A 21,926-nucleotide genomic window follows, 5' to 3' on the forward strand; every position below is an offset into this window, starting at 1 on the left:
CATGTTGTCTAACAATGCAATCCTGTATGCAGCTACTTAGAAGTTAAGCCGCACTGAATTCAATAGGATTTCCTCCCAGTTAGGGATCAGGGAGAACTTCAAATCAGTTCACCTTTAAAGCTGAATTTATCAAATTCCCACTTTCCAAAGCAATACAAGAACTAAAACATAGCCATCTTTCAAAATTTGCACTTATCTAAATTTTGCAGTCCAGTTCTCCATCCTCCCCCAAATGCAATATTAGGAGAAAGTGTGCATAGAAATGAATATATTAATCAAAATAGCATACATTTGGAGAAACTGATGGCAAAAATGTGTACATTAGTCAAAACTGCATACAAAAATGTGTTTATTGGGATAAATTCACACTAAAAACCTGAAGAATTTGCATGAGGATTTTTAAAAAGAAAGTTCGCAAATGGCTGCAGAAATGTACAGAACTGAATTTAAGGTTGGAAAAACCTCACTCCTAGTCTCAGCTACCGTGTTTCTCACATTTTAAGACACTGTCTTATATTTATTTCACTCAAGAAAACAAGCCTATGGCTTATTTTCGGGGGGTGTCTTATTCGGGGGGGCTGGATCATAACAGGGAAATGATTTTTTATATGAATTTTACAGATGCTGTACAATTGGCTGTGTTTATTTCTCTATTTAGAAATCACGTTTCTCTCTCTCAGGACTGATTAGCCAGATGCTGCCTGAGATCACAATTGGCTTTACCAAATAGCTGTTAAGTACTTTCCTTTGATGCCCACATCTCATGGCTACCATAAGGTTTCTACCTTTCAGGACAAAGGCAAGGTGATAATAGGAAGTTGTCTTTATCTATCTCCTTAATCTCCTCTTCATATGCATAACCTTTGAAGCCTAGGAATGCAAGTTGTCTGGGTCTCTCGGCAAAACGAGAAGGGAGGGGATGTCAGTTTTTAAAAAACCGCCCGCGTGTCTGCGAGAGCTCTGCACTTTCCTACCGGGTAGCTGCAGTTTTAATTTCAGTTTGCCTGCCTCACTCTCTGTCTTGGCCATCAAGAGGAAATCAACATGGCTGGGCACATAGAATGGAAGGGGGGAAAGGTGGGGGGAAGCGAGAGGTGGGCCGTGTGTGTGTGTGTGTGTGTGTGAGAGAGAGAGAGAGAGAGAGAGAGATGGAGGTCATTCACGAGGCAGCATCTTTAATCGCCCCTCTTTTCATCTTCATGCCTTCCTCTCCTCCCCACCGCAAATGCCACTTTTTGTCCTTTAGCTTGGCTAAAAATATATTTTTGAATCCTTTTATTTTTTAAAAAAATGCTCTCCGAAATGGGGAGGGGAATTCACGAGACTTCGGCAGCTAGCAGCTACGGCTCTTCAGTGCATTTTTACAAGCTTTTCTGTGGAGCGACAGCAAAATGGGGGGAGATTTTTAAGGGGTGGAGTTGGCTGGCGGGGGGGGGGATTATGGATTATTGCTACCGGTAGTGGATGAAGGGTCTTTCACTATGTCTTATTTTCGGGGTATGACTTACATCGCGCAATTGCCTAGAAATCCTGCTATGGCTTATATTATGGCTACGTCTTAAAATGTGAGAAACACGGTAACTGTGCCTAGGATTGCAGCCTAAGTGGGCCATCACTACAGAATGTGCCAAGTGCTGATCAAACTACAAATTGACAACAGTATGTTTAATTTATTATTATTATTATTTTGCTCCAAGGCGACATAAAAGCTTAGTTGTGTATGCAGTTCTCCGCACAACCTGCCAGGAAAAATATAGGAGGAACACAGCCTGCAAGTAAACACCTGCCACTTTAGATGACACCTGAAATTAAACTGGTGATCTCTAGCGTGAGGCATGATTTGCTGTATTTAGAGTTTAAATGCCTACCTCTCTCCACCTGAGGCTGTAACCTCATCTGGACTGGGCACAGAGGTGGAAGCCTAACATGATTGACCATACGTTACAACAACAACAACAGCAGGGCAAGCCACTAAATTTACAAGAAGCTTTGAACTTCTTCACATTCGCAGGGAGAAATTGACCTTCAAGTGACAGGTTTTTTACATGGTTAAGTTTCCTGAGACAAATATGTTAGGCATTCATACTCTTTAAGAGCTTTTTTCAGACAAGTGGAAGTCTTCTACATGACAGGTTTTATCCGGATAGAGGAAGAAATGACAAGAGCTAGATAAAAGAAGATAAAAGGCAGAGCAGTAAGCTATGAACCTTCTGGCTCTTTCACCATTGCCACAAATCTTGTGCATGCTTGAATAACAGAGTAAACTGGGGACAGAAATTGACAGATGTGATCCTCTACCAAACTCCATTTTGAAGTTATCTTCTTAGAAAACCTGTAAGTGCTGATGCTCCACTTGATGTCTAGAAAGGTATAGGGATGCACAATTTGGCCCCACCTACATCCAAGGGCCCCATATCTCCCCGGCCTGCAATGATCCTTCTACCATGTCTCCCTTTGTAAGAAGGACAATCTGGTCTCCAGATCTACACTGCTTCACTTATTTTGGCTGCCTATCAAGATCCACTAATGTTCAGGGCTTGAATTACAGGGGAGCTCTTACATTTTGTGGTCGCTCCTTTATATGCTGCTTATAGCCTGCGTTCACATAGGGCATTCATGCATATGCGAGCCACTGTTTCCATCTGCGCATACATTTGTGCACCTTTTCTTCTACACACAAGCACTTTAAATTTCGTGTCTCTGAAATCTATTTCAGTGGCTCCCATCTAGTGCTTGATGAGATATATTTGTGCTGTGCTTATTAGTATCTTAATACACTGGCACTACTAAGCCCATCAACTGACCCTGATGCTAATAATAATAATAATAGAAATTTATTATGCATATCCCACCCATCTGGCTTGGTTTCCCTGGCCACTCTGGGCAGTTTCCAGCAAAATTATAAAAACATAATAAAACACTAAACATTACAGGGCTGCCTTCATAGAATCATAGAGTTGGAAGAGACCCCAAGGGCCATCCAGTCCAACCCCGCCAAGCAGGAAACACCATCAAAGCATTCTTGACATATGTCTGTCAAGCCTCAGATGTCTTCTAAAAGTTGTGTACAGTGGTACCTCGCAAGACGAAAATAATTAGTTCCACGGGTCGTGCCGTCTTATGAAAATTTTCATCTTGCAGAAACAAATGGCAGACGGCAAAAAAAGCGGCAAAAAATGTCTTGCGAGACACGGCCATAGAAAGCTTCGTCTTGTGAGGCAACAAAGAATTGCTAGACGCTTTCGTCTAGTGAGTTTTTAGTTGAGCGAGGCATTCGTCTTGTGAGGTACCACTGTAGTTCTTTATCTCATTGACATCTGATAGGAGGACAAGGTGGGTGCCACTGCCGAGAAGGCCCTTTGCCTGGTTCCCTATAACTTCAGTTCTTGCAGTAAGGGAACTGCCAGAAGACCTTCGGAGGTAGACCTCAATGTCTGGACTGAATGATGGGGGTGGAGACCCCCCCAAAAAAACAGTCAATTATATTGATTATTTCACCATTTCAATTTGTGTGTGCGCGTGCATACAGGATACAAAAATTGACCTATTAATCTGAACTACCTCCATTAAAACATTCTAGTAGAAATGACACATGGTAGTTCTATGGAAAACACAATCCAAGATCCTGCTGCAAACAGCACTGGATGCAGTGGGGGTGTTTTGACCCGTTGTCCCTGCATCAGTAGCTGGTCTCTCCCCCTGAATTACTCTTCAGCACTCTTGCAGGATGCCCACTACAACATCACATGCAATACTCAAAGGCTTTCTCAAGGCAGGTTTCCACCAGTCCCTCCAATCCTATCCTAAGGGTTGCCAGACAAGCGTTTGACCTAAGCCTTGCATACTAAGGTGCCAACCATGAGTTGTACCAAAGAGACTTTTCCTTGGGTTGCCTGGCAAATGGAATGGAAGTGTGCAGGTCTATTTTATTTGCCTCTTCTAGATACAAGCCTCTGCCGCCAGACATGTGTTTGGGGCTATCTAAAACAAGAGCACACGTGCTGCTGTTTTTAATGGCAGAACTTAGCCAGGAAATGGCAAATTTATCAAATGCCTCTACTGAACATGCCAAGTAGAGGACTAGCTACCAAGGCAGAAGGCACAGATTCCAGGCAATCCTGAATCCCAGCCAGTGCCATATCTCAAATTAAGCTGTTGATGATTTAGAAAATTACATCTTACAACTGGGTAAAAACACTACAGAGAATGCAAGATTTAATTCATAATTAATAACTGTATAGCTGAATTAGCCATTGACATGAACGTCACCTATCTAGGACATGTCTACACACGTATTTCCTTTGCTGTCACACAGTTTTAAATCAGTGTCCAAATAAACGAGGCATCCTGTTGCATCGATTCAAGCTGTGATACTTACTACCTACCTACCCAAAACTTTGTATGGTTTAGCTTTCTTACGTTGTGTTCACCTATATGTCCGAATATTAAACAAATCCCTACGATGCCACCCAACCCAACCCAAGCCTCAGTTCTCTATGTGAGAAACAGACCAAGGAACTGCACATTTGTGCCTATTTATTACTAAGTGTTAAGTGGCGACTGGCAAACGTGTGAGATGGATCATAAATCAAACCCCAGTCAGCATACGTATCACCTGGTAAATATGTACAGTGCTTATGATGGAGCCAATTTGCAAGGAAGAACTATCCAGTGAAAAGTAACTGATTTATGTCCATAACATGTGGCAACAGACTGAACCAAACTTAGCATAATGGACTTTTACATGCCATCCCATTACAAACTTGGAGCACCACTGTTAGTCATCAAACCACCTAAACCATCTTGTTGCACCTCTTTGGGGGAGAGCACCACATCCCATTTCATTGCTCTGAGAAATCAAAACCACTCTGTACTAACCTTTCTGGGCAACCTTTTGAACTACACAAATAGCCAGACAGGGCTGTGGCCCCCAAACAAGTTAAATATAAACACTAACAAAAATTCCCACGACAACCAATTCCCACAAACACTGGCAAAACCAGCATGAGAGTGCTGTGGCTTAGTTCTGAGAAGTTACCATACTTCTGTACAAAGAACACAAACGTCAAGTCAGACAAGCGGCAGAGTAGTCTGCAGAAAATCCATTTGCACAACATCTGAAGAGCTATTAGAATTGCACAAAAACGGGAGCAGCATTTGAAATATCAGCAACAGTAGAGGCATTAAGGCTAATAACTCAGGATGTGTGTGAGTGTGTGTGTATATGTATATGTGTGTGTGTATACATACACAGAGAGAAACATGTACACACACCCATGTGTTAAAATACACAGCATTAAAGGATAAACATAGATAGAAAAGTTGGCAAATTGTTGAGCTTTCTCTTTTCTTGGTTTTGCCCAGAGTCATTTGGGGGGTGGGAGACAGAGTTGTTGAGTTCTTTTTACTTAAGTTTTGCGCAAAGTTGTTGCAAAATTGCAAACAGAGAGAGAGAGAGAGAGCTACGCAACATACACCACCATGTGATGTGTGTGTGTTTACTGGTTGACCATGATTCATCAAAGCTATTGCTAATGGCAAAGTATTTGCATATGGTTTTTTTTTAAAAAAACTTTTCCATAAAGCCCCAGGTTCCCCCCCAAAGAAAGCGCACATCCCATTGTGACAGGGTGGCCATGTGTGTCCCCCCCCCCGACATGTCTCCCTTCCCCCCCCCAGGGGTCCAACTTGGAGAGACTTATTTGAGCGGCCGTCCTCTGGAAAAAGATGGCCAGCCTGGCGACGGCAACAGGTGGCTGCAACTACGCGGTGGTGGGGAAAGGCTACTTACTGGGTCAAGGCAGCTTTTTCCTTTTTAGCGGCGGCCCCGTCGTGCTGGAGGTCAGTCATGAGGAGGAGCGCCATTCGGAAAGGGGAAGCTGACTCCCGTCCCGTCCCGTACCCCCGCTTTCCCCTCACGGCCAACCCACTCCTGGCGGGGCTAGAAACTTTCGCCCCCTTCACCTCCTCCCTGCTTCCTGTCACCTCACGACGCTTCGCATCCTCCGAGAAAGAATGAAAGAGAGAGGAGGAGGAGAAGTCTCGCTGCCGCCGCCCCGCCCCCCCCCCCCACCGCCCCGCGCGCGCCTCAGTCTCGCTAACCTGAGCGAGTTTGGACCGGTCTCCGTTCGCGACCGAGGAGGAGAAAGGGAGGGAAAGCCCCGGCGAAGGCCCGTCCCATTCTCAACCCGCACAGCGAGTCCCGGCGAGGCTGGAGGGAAGGAGGAGGAGGAGGAGGAAGAAGAAAGGGAAACCGGCCCGACGAGCTCTTCTGAGAGGGAGCCGGTGGCCCAAAACGTGGCCGGGAAGAGCGCGGCAGCGCGGGGCATGCCGGGTATTCTCCGCGCGAGAACATTCCAGAAGGCGGCGGGTTGTGGTGGTGGGGGGCGGCGGGGCGAGCTCTCTCCGTTGGCCTTGTGAGGGGAAGGGCCTTCGTCCGGATTTTCATAGAATCATAGAGTTGGAAACACCATCAAAGCATTCTTGACACATGGCTGTCAAGCCTCTGCTTAAAGACCTCCAAAGGAGGAGACTCCACCACACTCCATAGCTGCCAAGTTCATAGCTGCCAAGTTTTCCCTTTTCTCGCGAGGAAGCCTATTCAGCACAAGGGAATTTCCCTTTAAAAAAGGGAGAACTTGGCAGCTATGCAAGTTTTCCCTTTTCCCGTGAGGAAGCCTATTCAGCATAAGGGAAAATCCCTTTAAAAAAGGGATAACTTGGCAGCTATGCCACACTCCTTGGTAGCAAATTCCACTGCCGAACAGCTCTTACTGTCAGGAAGTTCTTCCTAATGTTTAGGTGGAATCTTCTTTCTTGTAGTTTGAATCCATTGCTCCGTGTCCGTTTCTCTGGAGCAGCAGAAAACAACCTTTCTCCCTACTCTATATGACATCCTTTTATATATTTCAACATGACTATCATATCACCCCTTAACCTTCTCTTCTCCAGGCTAAACATACCCAGCTCTCTAAGCCGTTCCTCATAAGGCATCGTTTCCAGGCCTTTGACCATTTTGGTTGCCCTCTGGACACGTTCCAGCTTGTCAGTATCCTTCTTGAACTGTGGTGCCCAGAACTGGACACAGTACTCCAGGCATAGCTGCCAAGTTATCCCTTTTTAAAAGGGATTTTCCCTTATGCTGAATAGGCTTCCTCGCGAGAAAAGGGAAAACTTGGCAGCTATGACTCCAGGTGAGGTCTGACCAGAGCAGAATACAGTGGTACTATTACTTCCCTAGATCTAGATGCTATACTCCTATTGATGCAGCCCAGAATTGCATTGGCTTTTTTAGCTGCTGCATCACACTGTTGACTCATGTCAAGTTTGTGGTCTACCAAGACTCCTAGATCCTTTTCACATGTACTGCTCTCAAGCCAGGTGTCTTCCCGCCTTTTTTTATTTATTTTAGGAGTGGGATGGCGCTTTTGAGGGGGAAAGCAAATAAAAATGCTCAACAGCTTTTTGGGGGTGGGTCTAAAAAAATAATAATCTCAGAAGCTTTCGGGGGTTTCCTAGAAAGAAAGTAAAGCACAACCATTTTGGGCGTTTCCAGGAAAAACAACAACAACTCAACCATGTTGGGGGTGGGGTCTTCCCAAAAAGAAGGCTCAACAACTTTTGGGGTGTCCTGGTTTTTACTTTTTGAAATACGGCAACCGTAGCTGCTCATTTCTTTCGGTTTAGGGTTGCCGTGCAGTCATACCTCGGTTTACGAACCGCTCGGGTTGCGAACAGTTCGGGTTACGAACTCCGCACCCCCGGAAGTGTTATCGGCGTGCGTGTGTCCCGCGCATGCGCAGAAGCGGCGTGCGTGCTTTGCGCATGCGCAAAGCGTGAAAAACGCGCTTTGCGCATGCACAGAAGCAGCGCTCGGTTTGCGACCTTTTCGGGTTACGAAATGCGATCCGGAACGGATCGCGTTCGTAACCTGAGGTACTACTGTATTTCAAAAAGTAAAGTTCCAGACACCTGCAAAGCTTCCTTTTTTAAGGGTGCCGACAAAGTTGATGAGGTTTGATGAGGTTTTTTTTAAGGAAAGCACCAAAATTGGGTACAAACCCAAACCTCCCAAAATGGTGATTTGCAACTTCTTGGCTCCCCCCCCCCACGCCATGTTTGCACACGGAAACCAGGAATTAGCTGACATATGGCAAGCCTAGTTCCGTTTGTGGATTGCTTCCGATTGCATTTCCACAATACAGTACAAGCATGGGGACATACCCTTTACCAAAACCCACAAACAGACAGGCATTTAAAAACATGGTACGCCATGGGAAGATGTTCCAAAATGTAGGCTCAGTTTCTCCATTCTACAGAGTTGACCTTTTGATAAGATGCTATCTTCAGGAGACCGTCTCCTGCAGAGTAGAGTAACTCCTTGGGTATATAAGGCGTAAGATGATCTTTTAGATATCCTTGTCCAAAGCTGTATAGGGCTTTGTATACCACCAGCACCTTGAACTTAGCTAAACTGGTAGACAGTGCTCACTTCCAACTTGGCTTGAATGACACAATGTCAACAGAAGCATGTGTACTGATGTTGCTCTCAGGCTAAGTGTCATTAGCCTGGTTTCATTATAAGTTCATTTCTCCCCTGCCCGTGCATTTTGCCTCTAACAGCTGCTGGGGAACCAAACACTTTTTAAACAGGTGAATTTCTCCTTTTTAAAACTATCTCTATACCAGAAAAAGCTTGACTCACTAACTGCTTGTGCACCAGGAGGCTGTTAAGAGCCCTACCAGAAATCAAAATAGGGGCCCTTGTGTCTTTTCTTAAGGAATCCACAAGGTTGCATTTTCTTGTCCCCAGCCCCACTCCACTCCTTGATGAATCTCATATCTGATCATGCTACTGTTTCCTGGATTACGTTACCTTCAGTTGCTTCAATAACACCAGGGTGGATAGCTTCCACAACACCATTAAAAATTTCCTTCCAGCAGCACCTTAGAGACCAACTAAGTTTGTCATTGGTATGAGCTTTCATGTGCATGCACACTTCTTCTTCCACAACACCAGTTTGAGGATGCTTGAGGAATTCACATATTGCAAATTGAACTGACCCAGTCCCTAACCCCCTCAGCTAATGTACTTTTCCTGAATACAGGTGACTCTCGACTTATGCTGGGGTTATGTTCCAGGGATAGTGCCTAAAGCCAAAACCAGGTATTGTCAAAACACATTGGGGACAATGGTGGGTGGGATCGCTAAAGTCTTTTTCCCTTTTTTATTTTCTTCCCTTCCCCCCCCCCCAGCCTGCAAAGCTGAATGTGCCCAAGTTAAATGTGCTTAAGTTGTGGGTTACTTCTACTGTAATAGTTCTTCGCCCAAAAATTATGAAAACAACTTTTTAAATGTTTATTTTGGGATAAAATATATTCTGAAATATGTAAAAACTTGTTTGGAGAGGCATATTTGATATATATTTAATACAAATTATTGCTTATATTTTATTTATTTAAAAATTTATAGACCACTATTTCATAAAAAGGGATGTGGGTGGCTCTGTGGTCTAAACCACTGAGCCTCTTGGGCTTGTCGATCGGAAGCTCAGCGGTTCGAATCCCTGCGACGGGGTGAGCTCCCATTGCTCCGTCCCAGCTCCTGCCAACCTAGCAGTTTAAAAGCACATCCAAAGTGCAAGTAGATTAATAGGTACCGCTTTGGCGGCAACAAGGATAGTTAAAACCATATTGCAAAACCATATTAAAAATTAAAAACAGACATTGTGGTGATAATTATTCTTTATTGCCTGGATAAGCTTGGCGGAATAGAAAAGTTTTCAGCGGGTGTTTAAAAGCTAAAGCAATTAATTTGCAGACGAAAGTGGGCATAGAATGGAATGGACTTATGGCTGAACACATGTGAAAGTGTGAGTAATCACGACAAAATTATGCTCTACAACATGTGCATTGAATGAGACGTGCTGCTAGGAAGGTGACTATAGGACTGCAGCCTTAGACACTGTTATTGTATTAATCTTGGGTAAAACCTGGAAAATCATTTCACTCTTGAGATTGTGCCAGTAGCGAAAAACAGGAAGCAGAATCCCCAGTACTGTATTTGCATTATTGTATCATCAAGTTAACTGACTTTGTTCACTGAATTAATGAAGAATTGACATATGCTGAAAAGAATTTTTCAGCAATTTCCAGCAATTTCTCCTCATCCCATACTATGGTGGATTTACATACAGGGGAATAAACACTATAAATAAATCAGAAATTAAATTGTTATGACAAAAGAAAAAAAACACACTATGTAAAATTGCAAAGAAACATTATTTGCTCTCCGATGCCATCTAGTTTTGTATGTTTATAATGTATTCAAAGCGCTGGTTTTTTGTTTTGTTTTTTACTAATGTAGCTGAGTCCCTAGTCTGTTTTATTCCAGATTAAAGAATTTGGGAACGCTCTCACATCCAAAAATAAGGCTTAAGAGGATTCCCAACTTTTCAACAATATTTCATTTATTTATTTCTAAAACTGGCATCTTGCTGACTAACTCAAGAGGTTCCCATGGTGTATTAACATACAGTATTAAAATGGTATTGAATCAATGTAAAAATAAAAATATAATCCAGTCTTTTAAAGGAACCAGCGCCCAAATCCAACTGGCAGGTGAATATGCTGTTGCTTGTGAATGACTCATTAAACACTTCCTTAAAACACTTCTGTAACTTCATTGAATCCATTGCAGAGTCACGCATATCCTAATGTGCAATTTCCTGTGGCTCGTTTTTCTTGTTCTCCTTGTATGTGGCTTATTCTTTTAACGTGTCAGAACATACTCTTACATATTCCTGTTACATTTATTTATATATTTATCTTTAGGCCTCGTCTTCCAATAAAATTATTTTCCCTATATACTGTACATTCAACATCTACAGCACAGGTGTCAAACACAAGGCCCGGGGGCCAAATCCGGCCCGCCAGACCTCGTCATGTGGCCCGCCGAGCGCCCCAGCCAGCAGGACCCAGCAGTGGGACCTTGCTGCTGAAGCGCCGCGCCAACGAAGCGCCGACAAACAGCTGGGGCCGGGGAAATGCTTTTTGCCCCTGGGTCCCTTCACGCTCTTTTCTGGCGCTGAATCAAGGCGGTGACCCCCCTTCCCTTTCTTTCTTCCGCTCTCTCGTTCTTATTCTTTCTTTCCCTCTCCTTCCTTCCTTCTTTATCTCTGTCTTCTCTCCCTCTTTCTTTTTCTTTCCTTCTTTATTCCTTCTTTCCTACTCTTCTTTCTCTCACCTCTTTCCTTCCTCTCTCCCTCCTGCTCCTCTTTTCTTCCTTCCTTCCTTCCTTCCTTCCTTCCGTCCTTCCCAACTTTCTTCCTCTCCCTCATTCTTATTCTTTCTTTCCCTCTACTTCCTTCCTTCTTTCTCCCTTTCCGTCTTCTCTCCCTCTTTCTTTTTCTTTCCTTCTTTATTCTCTTCCTTATTTCCTACTCTTCTTTCTCTCCCCTCTTTCCTTCCTTCCTTCCTTCCTCTCTCCCTCCCACTCCCTCTTTTCTTCCTTCCTTCCTTCCTTCCTTCCTCCCCTCCCCTCCCCTCCCCTCCCCTCCCTCTCCTCAGAAACATAGGATGCTGCTTTATACTTCTGGCCCTTAAACCCTGGAACCAGGAGAGCAGCTCCAATGAGTCAACCTCAGCCAGACCCTTTGGTGAAGGGTGATGGCTCACTGGCAGAACATCTGTCCTGCATGCAGAAGGACCCCAGCATCTCCAGGTACTAGTAGCTCTGCAAAGGTCCTGCATGAAACCCTAGCGAGCCTCCACCACCCAGTGCAGTTACCAAAAATCATTTTTCAATAAATTGTACAATAATTGTACATTTGAATATCTACTTGCCATTATTCTCACTATGTTTCTTCTTTCAGAGCTAGTTATTACTTACATTATTACAAAAAACAGTAATAATTGAATGCAGTGACAATAATTTATGATAATAAAGAGTGGACACATAGTCCTACAGATACAACCGGCCCTTTGAGGGTGACCAAACTGCTGATGCGGCCCCCGATGAATTTGAGTTTGACACCCCTGATCTACAGTATAATAACGGTATTTCACTTAGCATGCATAAGTCTCTAAAATACTTTTTTTATGCTATGGTTGCAATGGACAGGGAAAGTGTCCCATTTTTCTCCACCATCCGGCCTTTCGGATTGTGATGTCACATTGTTATTCTCCCCCCTCCTCCTTCACAAATTGTTCCTTGATGACAATAAAATGAGAGGCATCTCTGGTGAGGATATGGTCTCCTTGTTCTGTAATAATAGATTCCTCAAGTCCTGCTGCTCTCAGCTGGGTTTACGCTGAAGGACTTAAAACAACTTTGCTTCATTCTGCTTTGCTCTATTCTGCTTCGCTGTATAGTTGCAATCCTATACACTTGGGGGTGTTAATGTTTTTCGTTTGATTATGTATTTTGTGGTTTTATATTTTGATTTTGTTCTGTGAACTGTCCTGAGACCTCTGGATATAGGGCGGTTTATAAATAATAATAATAATACACTTTGCTCTTAAACACTCCTCGGACATTGAGCCGAATGTGTGAAAAGGCAAGTGGGAACCATCAGGATGAGCCCTTCACCCTCAGTGATGCTCTTGAATGCCCTTCCCAGCTGACGCTAATAGGTGCATAGAGTTTCCAACATGGGAATGGGAACCTTCATCAATGAGGAAACCCTGTGTGCAGTAGCGCTGGTTTTTAACATTGTGGCATAGCACCTACCCACCCTAATTTGCAATATGGGCCAGGTAAAAAATTATGAAACTGGTATCACAATATGGATTTCGAACCAGTTTGGGATGATATATCGCCCAGCCTAACACACATCATGATTTGCAATATATTGCCAGGTCAGAAATTATGAATACTATTATCATGATATGGACTTTGAACCTGTTTGGGATGATATATCGATATATTGCCCAGCCCTAATGTGCAGGTGAAGCAGCTCCCTTCATTCTAAAGTTGATTGTGCATTGGTCTGGGGTGTGCCTGGTGCATAGCATCACTGAGGGGGAGAGTTTACCCTGTGCATTTCCCCTTTCCCCTTTGCACATTCAGACTGAGTACCAATAGAGTCAGGGCTGTCTTAAGCACCTCTGGCGCTGTGGTGCGACGGATCCCTCTGCCGCCCCGTTTTCCAGCGTGGCGGGCGGGCGGGTGGCCGGGCTCAGCGCGCAGTGCGGCTGCCGACGGCGCTGCTGCACGACGGGCGGGCTGGCTTAGCGCACAGCGTTCCTGCCGCCGGCGCTGCTGCGCGGCCGGCGCCCCCCCTAGCGGGCCGGCGCCGTGGCGCCCTGCACCACCCAGCCTGGCCGTAGGGCCGGCCATGAATAGAGTTTCGCTTGGAAACCCCTTTGAGCTTCATAGGAGAACTGGGAAGCCAAGCCATTCCATATCCAGGAAAGAAACCCAATTGAGCTCTTCCTTTCCCATGGGGTCAGCTGACTGGATATTCAGGAAGGCAGCTACTGAAACCTAGATGGCCTCTTGAAGACAACATCTTGAAGACAACATTCAGCTTGCAATGCTTCCAGTCAGAAGACAGTGCTGGTGACACAGAAGACAACGTTTTGGTGCCTAAACAAAATAAAAAATTCCTTCCAGTAGCACCTTAGAGACCAACTAAGTTTGTCATTGGTATGAGCTTTCATGTGCATGCACACTTCTTCAGATACAGTGGTACCTCTACTTATGAATAACTACTTACGAATGGAGCTCCGTCCGCCATCTTGGATGCTGTTTAGATAGGATTTTTTCTACTTACGAATTTTTAGATAGGGTTGCTTCTACTTACGAATATTTCCTCCCAATGCATTCCTATGGGATTCGACTTACAAATTTTTCAAATTACAAATGTGTGTTCGGAACACATTAAATTCGTAAGTAGAGGTACCACTGTACACTGAAACAGAAGTCAGATACACTGTAAAAGAAGTCACCAGACCCTTATATTCTTTCTTCTCTCTTCTTCTTTGGTGATCACTCGTAGCCAAGTAAGATTGTCTTCCATAAACACGATTTTAACAATGGATCTGTAAGTGACTGTGGAGGCCAATTCTGGATCCACACGTCCTTCCACAGTGGGGACATAGGTTTCCAGGTGGGAGTTGATCACAGTGTGGATTTGCCAAGCGTGCCTTCCTCTTAGCACGTTTCTCCCTTGCGTCCTGAGATCTTATATACAGTGTATCTGAAGAAGTGTGCATGCACACGAAAGCTCATACCAATGACAAACTTAATTGGTCTCTAAGGTGCTACTGGAAGGAATTTTTTTTATTTTGTTTCGACTACGTCAGACCAACACGGCTACCTACCTGTAACTAGTTCTGGTGTCTGACTGCTAGGAGCCCTGGGCAAGATGCTCCCACTCCCAGCACATTGCATTGGCAAAATTGTCCTAATGATAGGAAAAAACCTTAACTTTGCACACGGGCTCAGACCTGGTACCTTATGATTCCAAGTCAATAAACCAGAACACAGATGCATAAGAGAGTCTCTGCCCTGGGCCTATCAGAATAGTTTAATTCTTAGTATATTTGCTTTGTCCGCTTTGGTCCTGCAAAGAACTTTGAAACTTAATAGTCTGCACAATTGTACTATTGGTCCAATAAAACAGATTAGCGAACCCTGCTTTATCTCCATTGTGTATGCATATGGATTCACTGAACTCACATGAAGTCCATCCAAATGCCTCTCTTCCTTTAGGAAGCTAAGCATTGCAAGTAATATATTAACAGTCTTTGCAGCACTCTCAGACAAACAGAGGCTGCAGGCAGCTATTGTGTAGTATATTATACAGCAGGAGTAGCCACCATGGCCTACTCCAACATTTCTCTGATGAAAATAGGGACATCCAATTCCAGAATAATAATGACAATAATTTTATTATTTATACCTCACCCCTCTGACTGGGTTGCCCCAGTCACTCTGCGTGGCTTCCAACATACAGTATATAAAAACATTAAACGTTAAAAAAAGCTTCCGTATACAGGGCTGCCTTCAGATGTCTTCTAAAAGTTGTGTAGTTATCTCCTCGGATCGAGGGTCGCATAACTCCATTCCCTCCAACATTTCTCCAATGAAAACAGGGACATCCTACCATATCCTCCAACATTTCTCTGATGAAAATAGGAACGCTCTGAGGAAAAGCAGGATGTTCCAGGATCAAATCAGAAACTGGGACGGCTTCTGTAAAGCTGGGACTCTCCCTGGAAAGCAGGGACACTTGGAGGGTCTGGCATAGTGCTGTGCAGATGTTGTTGGATTCCAGTTCCATCAGGCTCAGTCGGTCTGGCCAAGAGTCAACGCATAATTTAACTTGGTCTTTGGTGGTCGGTAATATGCAAAGACTAAATCCCTATGAATGACAAAAGTAGGTCGTGCAGATTTCAAAGTGGCTACCAGTCCTTAGAGAGACCCTTCTCAATTGCTCTTCAGGTATCCGTACTCAGCGTAGCATGGAAGATTCTTGGCTTATTTAGATATTACTGCAGGCCCAATCAATTTTGGACTGCTTCCCATTCATTAATCAGAGGCTGTTGCTCAGGAATGGGCTATGGAATGGGCATGCTTGCTGGTGCTGATATGGTTTGTATCCCACAATGTCCGGAGGGCATCAGGACATGTGCTTTACTCCTGCACGAATTATGTGCTTCCACTACAGACGACAAAAGGTGTGCAGGGAGAGTCTAAGCCCAACATGGGGGTTAAAACCACAACCCAGAGATTAAGAGTCTGGTGCTCTACCAACTGAGCTAATCCAGCTGGGGTAGAATTTAGCTGCTTTTTGGAGTATGAAGGGAAGATGCCAGGCCAGTGAAAAATACAGGCTGAACCAGTTCTCCTGTTCAGGAGATTGCTGATAGCGACGCCCTTATGAAAAACACAAGGAAAACATAAGTACCGGGCCATTAAGAACGATTGATCATGCAGGTGCTGTCCTTCCTGCAGCTGAGAAGTGGACAGAAACAGAAGAATTGAGAGGGGCAGGTTGTCAGGGTCACAAGGGGCATGATGTAACCACAGGCAAAGAGGTTTGGGGAGCAGGGATTTTCTGGGAAGAAGCAGCAGGAAGAACTCCATGAGGAGACTGAAGGACGGCCGAAATGCTGGCTGGTTGGAGCAGGCTGTTACAGAGCGATACGGCGGTGGCGCTTAGGATGCCTCTCGATCCAATGTTGCCCTGTTGGGAAGGACAAGCCCCTCTGGAGATGTAAATGTTGTGAACTCTCTGTGTGTCAAGATTCAGGTTCTAAATATTGTAAAATAAACCATATTTCACAAAGACAAGAGTCTCCACTGTGCCTCATTTTCCACAAGAAACACAAGCCCTGGTTAAGTGCCAAGACCCCTAGAATCCTGCTACTGCCCAGCAGCAATTGGGGTGGCCAGTAACACTATGGATGCTGGATAGGACATTGATGTCCCTGTTGGTGTTAATAGTGGATTAGGGCTAATCAGATCTCTAAATGAACTGAGTACAGTAGTTGAAAAGACTTCAAAGGAGAGTGAGAAACAAGAATGCAATCCCACAACCTGTTCTCTGTTTCCCATCCAGAGTTATGGATGCGAAGCATTTCCATTTGCACTGCTCCTCTGCGGGAACTGCAAAACAGGCACAAGACATGCAGAATCAAATTGAAAACTGCCAGGCCCAGATCCCGAGGGTAATTCTTTAAGAGACAATTCAGTCAGGTGCAGATTTCCTGGCTCCTGTGGCAACAAAGAGAGAAGCCAGACTTGGTGACATTCTCCCTTCGCTCTCTGCAACTCGTAAAGACACAGAAGTCCTCTTAGAGGCTGAACCTGGCAACTTTATACATAATGCCACCACTTGGAGAATCCATGGATTGGAACCTGTGCAAATTTGGACAAGATGGATTCTTACACGGGGCTCCAGATTTTTGAGGAGTGAAGTCAATGAACTATTCCCCATTCAACTGCCATTAAAAAATTAATGTTTTAAAGGGGCCTTAAGTTTCAAACCCGCAGAGTCTTATAAAAGATAAATAGGAAACTGAGCAGTTGCCAATGCAGATGGAAAATCTTCTCAAACTGTGAGCTTTTATTCTGCGGCAAGATCTTGTTACGCAACTACGCAGCTCAATAGTAGCTGTATTATTATGTAGTCTTAATAGCCTATGTATTATGGATGCGGAGAAAACATCTCTGTGAAAAGCAAACGCAGCACAATTGCAAGCCACTATTCAGTCAAGCAATCCACACCCTAAACGGCCCATCTAGATGATTAACAAAATTGCATCTCGCCCACTTAGCATGACATTGTAGCCATGATTTAGATTAGAATATAGCAATGCTACATGTAGGGCTGAGCAGTACCCGCTTGAACAAATCTACCATTGTTACATTTATTTATTTTTACTTGTTGAACTGAGATCCGTTCTTCATATTTTTCATGGCCATTCTGAAATCCTGCATAATTCCGGATCTTGAGGCCTTAACCCATCTGCTCTGAACTTTGGAGAATGTTAGATTGGCACAAAGTCCTGATTCTCCCCGAAGCCTTCCAACGTTCGCAGAGAGTTAGCAACAGGAATTTCTATCATTCGCACAGCACTTTGGAGAATGCTAAGAAGCAGAGGCTCCCGCTCTTTCTTATCTTTGTGAAACTGCCTTCAAATCTGCTTCTTCCCTAAGTGCTTTGTGCATACCAGAGGGAGGGAACTGGTGGTGAGGCCACACAGTGGAAAGCCAATATTTATAGGGTGTTATGTACATGGATAAATTGGCATTTTATATTCAAATCAGACAAGGCAGAATTATCAAGTCAGTCTTTGATAGATGGTTTGTGCCTTAAGGAATAACAAGGGCTTTTGCAAGGATGTTTTGGGGAGGGGGACATTAAAAACAAAACAAAAGGGGAAACAGGCTAATTTCTCAAAAATAATGAGAAGAAGAAATGAGTACGTTTTGTCTCATCTCAGGTTTTTCAAATGTTAGAAATCTATTGTTTTTAAAATGTGAAATCTAGGGGTTATGGTTCATCAAGGGAGGGACTATCTCCACTGTGGACATCTATGAGGAATATATTAAGGCAAGTTACAGGACTATAAAATGCCATGTATCATTTCTGTAAATTTGTAGCTAATTTTGTAGTGCGTTTCTTCTTCCTCCTGCTGTGGATATGTTCTAACAAACTTTCTGAAGTCAGTTACAGGTAGGTAGCTACTGAAGGAATTTTTTTATTTTTCTGAAGTCAAAACTGCAGCATACAGTGCAGGAGAAATGTGATTTTGCTGCACTGCAAGTGGTACCTCCAGGAATGGCGTTTATCCCATGCTGCATTTGAAAAACCACTGCACAATGAATGAACAAAAAAAGGGCATCATCTTGAAAGGTCTTGATGAGTTTAATTGGGGTCCTGTCTCTTTGCCAGGATCCAAAAGAGCTGCTTTAGGCACATCAAGGGCTCGGGACACATCTGGTGAGATTTTCCGTCCTTTTTTCATTGAACAGCAGATTCCTGTGCTGCATCACACAGACAACCTTTGAAAGTTGCAGCTGCGAAAGTGATTTTCTGTGCTGCATGGGGTATAGAATGTTCCAGAAACACAAGCCGAGCCACCACCACCTCTGGCAGGCTGAACACTTTGGTTCTCGGGCATGGTTTTCAAATGTATCTAAAATAAAAATTCTGCCGTGCATTTCTAACTTCAAGTGCACATGTTTTCAAATAGACACACACAAATAGGACATTGCAATGTTTGGTCACAGAACCTAGGTTTGTCTCTTATTCTGTATATCACCTTCCTGTTCTGTTTATATTCCTGGAGCCCAAGGGAAATATAACACAGCTGCTGGTGATAAATTCTGACTTTAACATTTCACTGTTGTTATTAGTTAATTACAAATTGTTTCTAGGAACTAAGAAGCAAGCCATAATAGCCAGCCGCAACCCCAAAGACTGTTTAGGGGGATGCCAACTGGTTCCATAGGAAGACCTCTCCACATTTGTTTTCCCCCTATATGGCAATGCCATTCATGGTTCTCCTTCACCTACCATAGCTATTCTTCTATCTTCCATCTATATGAGATTTATTATCATGTGTTTCTCCAACCTGAGATAGAACTCCTGATCCAGGTGGCCTGAATGACCTAGCCCAGGGATGGAGAACCTTTCTTCCAGCCTGAGGGCCAAAGCCCTTCTCAGCAACAACCTTCAAAGGGTCAAATGCAAAAGCAGGTGGAGCAACAAATGGAAACTCTGCCTTTGATCAGCAGGCTAGTTTCCACACAAACTCCATCCTTCATCCAGGCAAATAAAAGCCATTATCAAAATTCAAGGGCACATTCCAACCAGGCAAAAGGAGGGCGCAAAACAGTGCCAGTAAGGGGAATAGCCTGGGTAGAGATGATGTGGCTTGGGAAGAGGTATGGCGTTGGAGGTTCCTGAGGGCCAGATACAGAAGCGTGGAAGATTGTATTTGGCCCCCAGGCCTGAGGTTACCCACCCCTGATCTAGCCCTAGTGGAACCTTCCGATGGACAGCCTTCATACCAGGAAGCCATCAGCAGGAAAATCCTATGTCTTGTGATGGAGCCCATTCCCATTTGTTTGCCGGGTCCCATCACGTTGATCGCGAGTTCACTGAATTCTGTCCTAGACTATCATACCCCTCAAGAGCCCCAATTAAATCGGGCCATCCCATTTTGGGGTTTCATGCTCATGTGTCACAGCACTGCGCCCCCAAAACATGTGTTTTGGGGCTCCATACTCTCATGTGGATCATGTGACTTGAGTGGGGGTGCAACCCGGAAGAGGCGAGTCCTAGTTGTTGGCCTGGATACGTTGAAGGGTATGTTGACATTGTACACACTCAAGTGTTTGCATTCTTCTCTCCTGACCTCTTTAGTAGTGTTGTTTTTTTTTGGCATTCTGGCCTCCTTTGGAAAGACAAGACACAGAGTGTTTGTGCACCCATTTGTTAAATGCTTCTTTAAAGGCCCTGGCAACCTGAGGTCCCCTGGATTAGGCTCAGGTCTGCTTTGGAGTTAGTCCTTAGTTCTTATCCAATTGATATGGAAAGGCTTTGAACCTCTGTCTACAGTACCTGCGACCTTTGTCTCCTTTCTCTCAAGTTAGTGTTGTCCATACCTAACACCTTTCCCAGGAAGGCATGTGACCTATGCTTCAGACTCTCTTACTCACCATAGCGCTGCATCTACCAGGGGAAAGCGTTTTGACATGTAGTTCACTGTTCCTAAAATCATCTCTATTTTTCATTTAGTCTTCTCCTTCCAGTTTTCCTGCCTGGTTCTAATAAGCAACGTGCTCTCCAGGCCCTAGGCTCTGGGCCTTATGACAGGATGGAACCGTTCCAAAGACGGGGGGGGGGGGAGAGGGGAAAACCCTTGTGATTTGTTATGGTGAAGCCATAAAACGTTCGTTGCATTTCTCCTGAATGACTTCTCCTTGGTGACTTCCCTCCCACTGGATTGTTTCCACTATCACATGCTGTGAGTTGGCAGAAGAATCTCTCCTTGCCTTGTAGGAGGACATTCCATTAACAACCATGAAACATTTACTTTACCTTCTCCAGAACGGTCCTAGTCATGGAGCTCTGGAGGAAGGCTGCATGATCAAATCTATCTAAATCTGTAAAACATCGTGCATTGGACTCAAACACATAGACAAATGCTCTTCTTGACAGAGCTGTCATTCATAAACTGCTCTGCTCCTTAGGCATGCCAGATCTCCCAGTTTTGCTTGCCCAGAAAAATGAACAAGGTGGGGGGGACAGTTTGCTTACATGTAATTTATGTTCTTTATACTGTCATCTGTGCGGTCCCCTCACCCTCCTTTCCTGTCTCCTTTCCTTCTGTGGGATACTCACATGGTAATGATAATGGAACTGGGTGGAAGAATGCTCACCCTATTCTTTCAAGCAGACTTTCTCTACCTGGTGCCCTCCAGATGTTGTTGGACTACAATGCTCATCACCCTAACCACTGGCCATGCTGGCAGAGGTCGATGGGAGTTGTAGTGCAAAATAGCATGAATGCACCAGGTTGGGGGGATTATTATTATTATTTATTTATTATTTATACCCCGCCCATCTGGGTGGGTTTCCCCTGCCACTCTGGGCGGCTTCCAACAAATACTAAAATATATTAAAATATCACAGATTAAAAACATCCCTAAACAGGGCTGCCTTTAGGTGTTTTCTAAATGTCAGGTAGTTGTTTATCTCCTTGACCTCGGATGGAAGGGCGTTCCACAGGGTGGGCGCCACTACCGAGAAGGCCCTCTGCCTGGTTCCCTGTAGCTTTGCTTCTCACAGTGAGGGAACCGCCAGAAGGCCCTCGGCGCTGGATCTCAGAGTCCGGGCTGAACAATGGGGGTGGAGATGCTCCTTCAGGTACCGGTATATAGGACCGAGGCTGTTTAGAGCTTTAAAGGTCAGCACCAACACTTTGAATTGTGCTCGGAAACGTACTGGGAGCCAATGTAGGTCTCCTAGGACCGGTGTTATGTGGTCTCGGTGGCCGCTCCCAGTCACCAGTCTAGCTGCCGCATTCTGGATTAATTGCAGTTTCCGGGTCACCTTCAAAGGTAGCCCCACGTAGAGCGCATTGCAGTAGTCCAAGTGGGAGATAACAAGAGCATGCACCCCTCTGGAGAGACAGTCTGCGGGCAGGTAGAGTCTCAGCCTGCGTACCAGATAGAGCTGGTAGACAGCCGCCCTGGACACAGAATTAACCTGTGCCTCCATGGACAGCTGTGAGTCCAGAATGACTCCCAGGCTGCGCACTTGGTCCTTCAAGGGCACACTTATCCCATTCAGGACCAGGGAGTCCCCCACACCCGCCCGCCCCCTGTCCCCCCAAAACAGTACTTCTGTCTTGTCAGGATTCAACCTCAAGCTACTTAAAGGCATGCACAAAGGGAGAAGAAT

At 44.7% G+C, this 21,926-nt stretch overlaps 1 protein-coding gene across 3 annotated transcripts in view; it reads right to left on the bottom strand.

Annotated features, from left to right (window-relative positions):
- Nucleotides 1–21,926, bottom strand: part of GRAMD2B (GRAM domain containing 2B) — a 58,948-nt gene that overhangs the window by 30,014 nt on the left and 7,008 nt on the right. Inside the window, exon 1 of one of the 3 annotated variants that reach the window (XM_035099658.3) lies at nt 6,103–6,369. The exons of 1 other annotated variant lie outside the window; for it this stretch is intronic. In XM_035099658.3, coding sequence (XP_034955549.1) covers nt 6,103–6,329 — 227 coding nt within the window. In that variant the 5' untranslated portion in view covers nt 6,330–6,369. Of the gene's footprint in view, nt 1–5,791; nt 6,370–21,926 lie in introns of those variants that run through there. One more of the 3 variants, XM_035099660.3, reaches the window with a different exon arrangement.

The sequence above is a fragment of the Zootoca vivipara genome, chromosome 10 (genome assembly GCF_965207765.1).
Source record: "Zootoca vivipara chromosome 10, rZooViv2.hap1.1, whole genome shotgun sequence".
Taxonomy (NCBI): domain Eukaryota; kingdom Metazoa; phylum Chordata; class Lepidosauria; order Squamata; family Lacertidae; genus Zootoca; species Zootoca vivipara.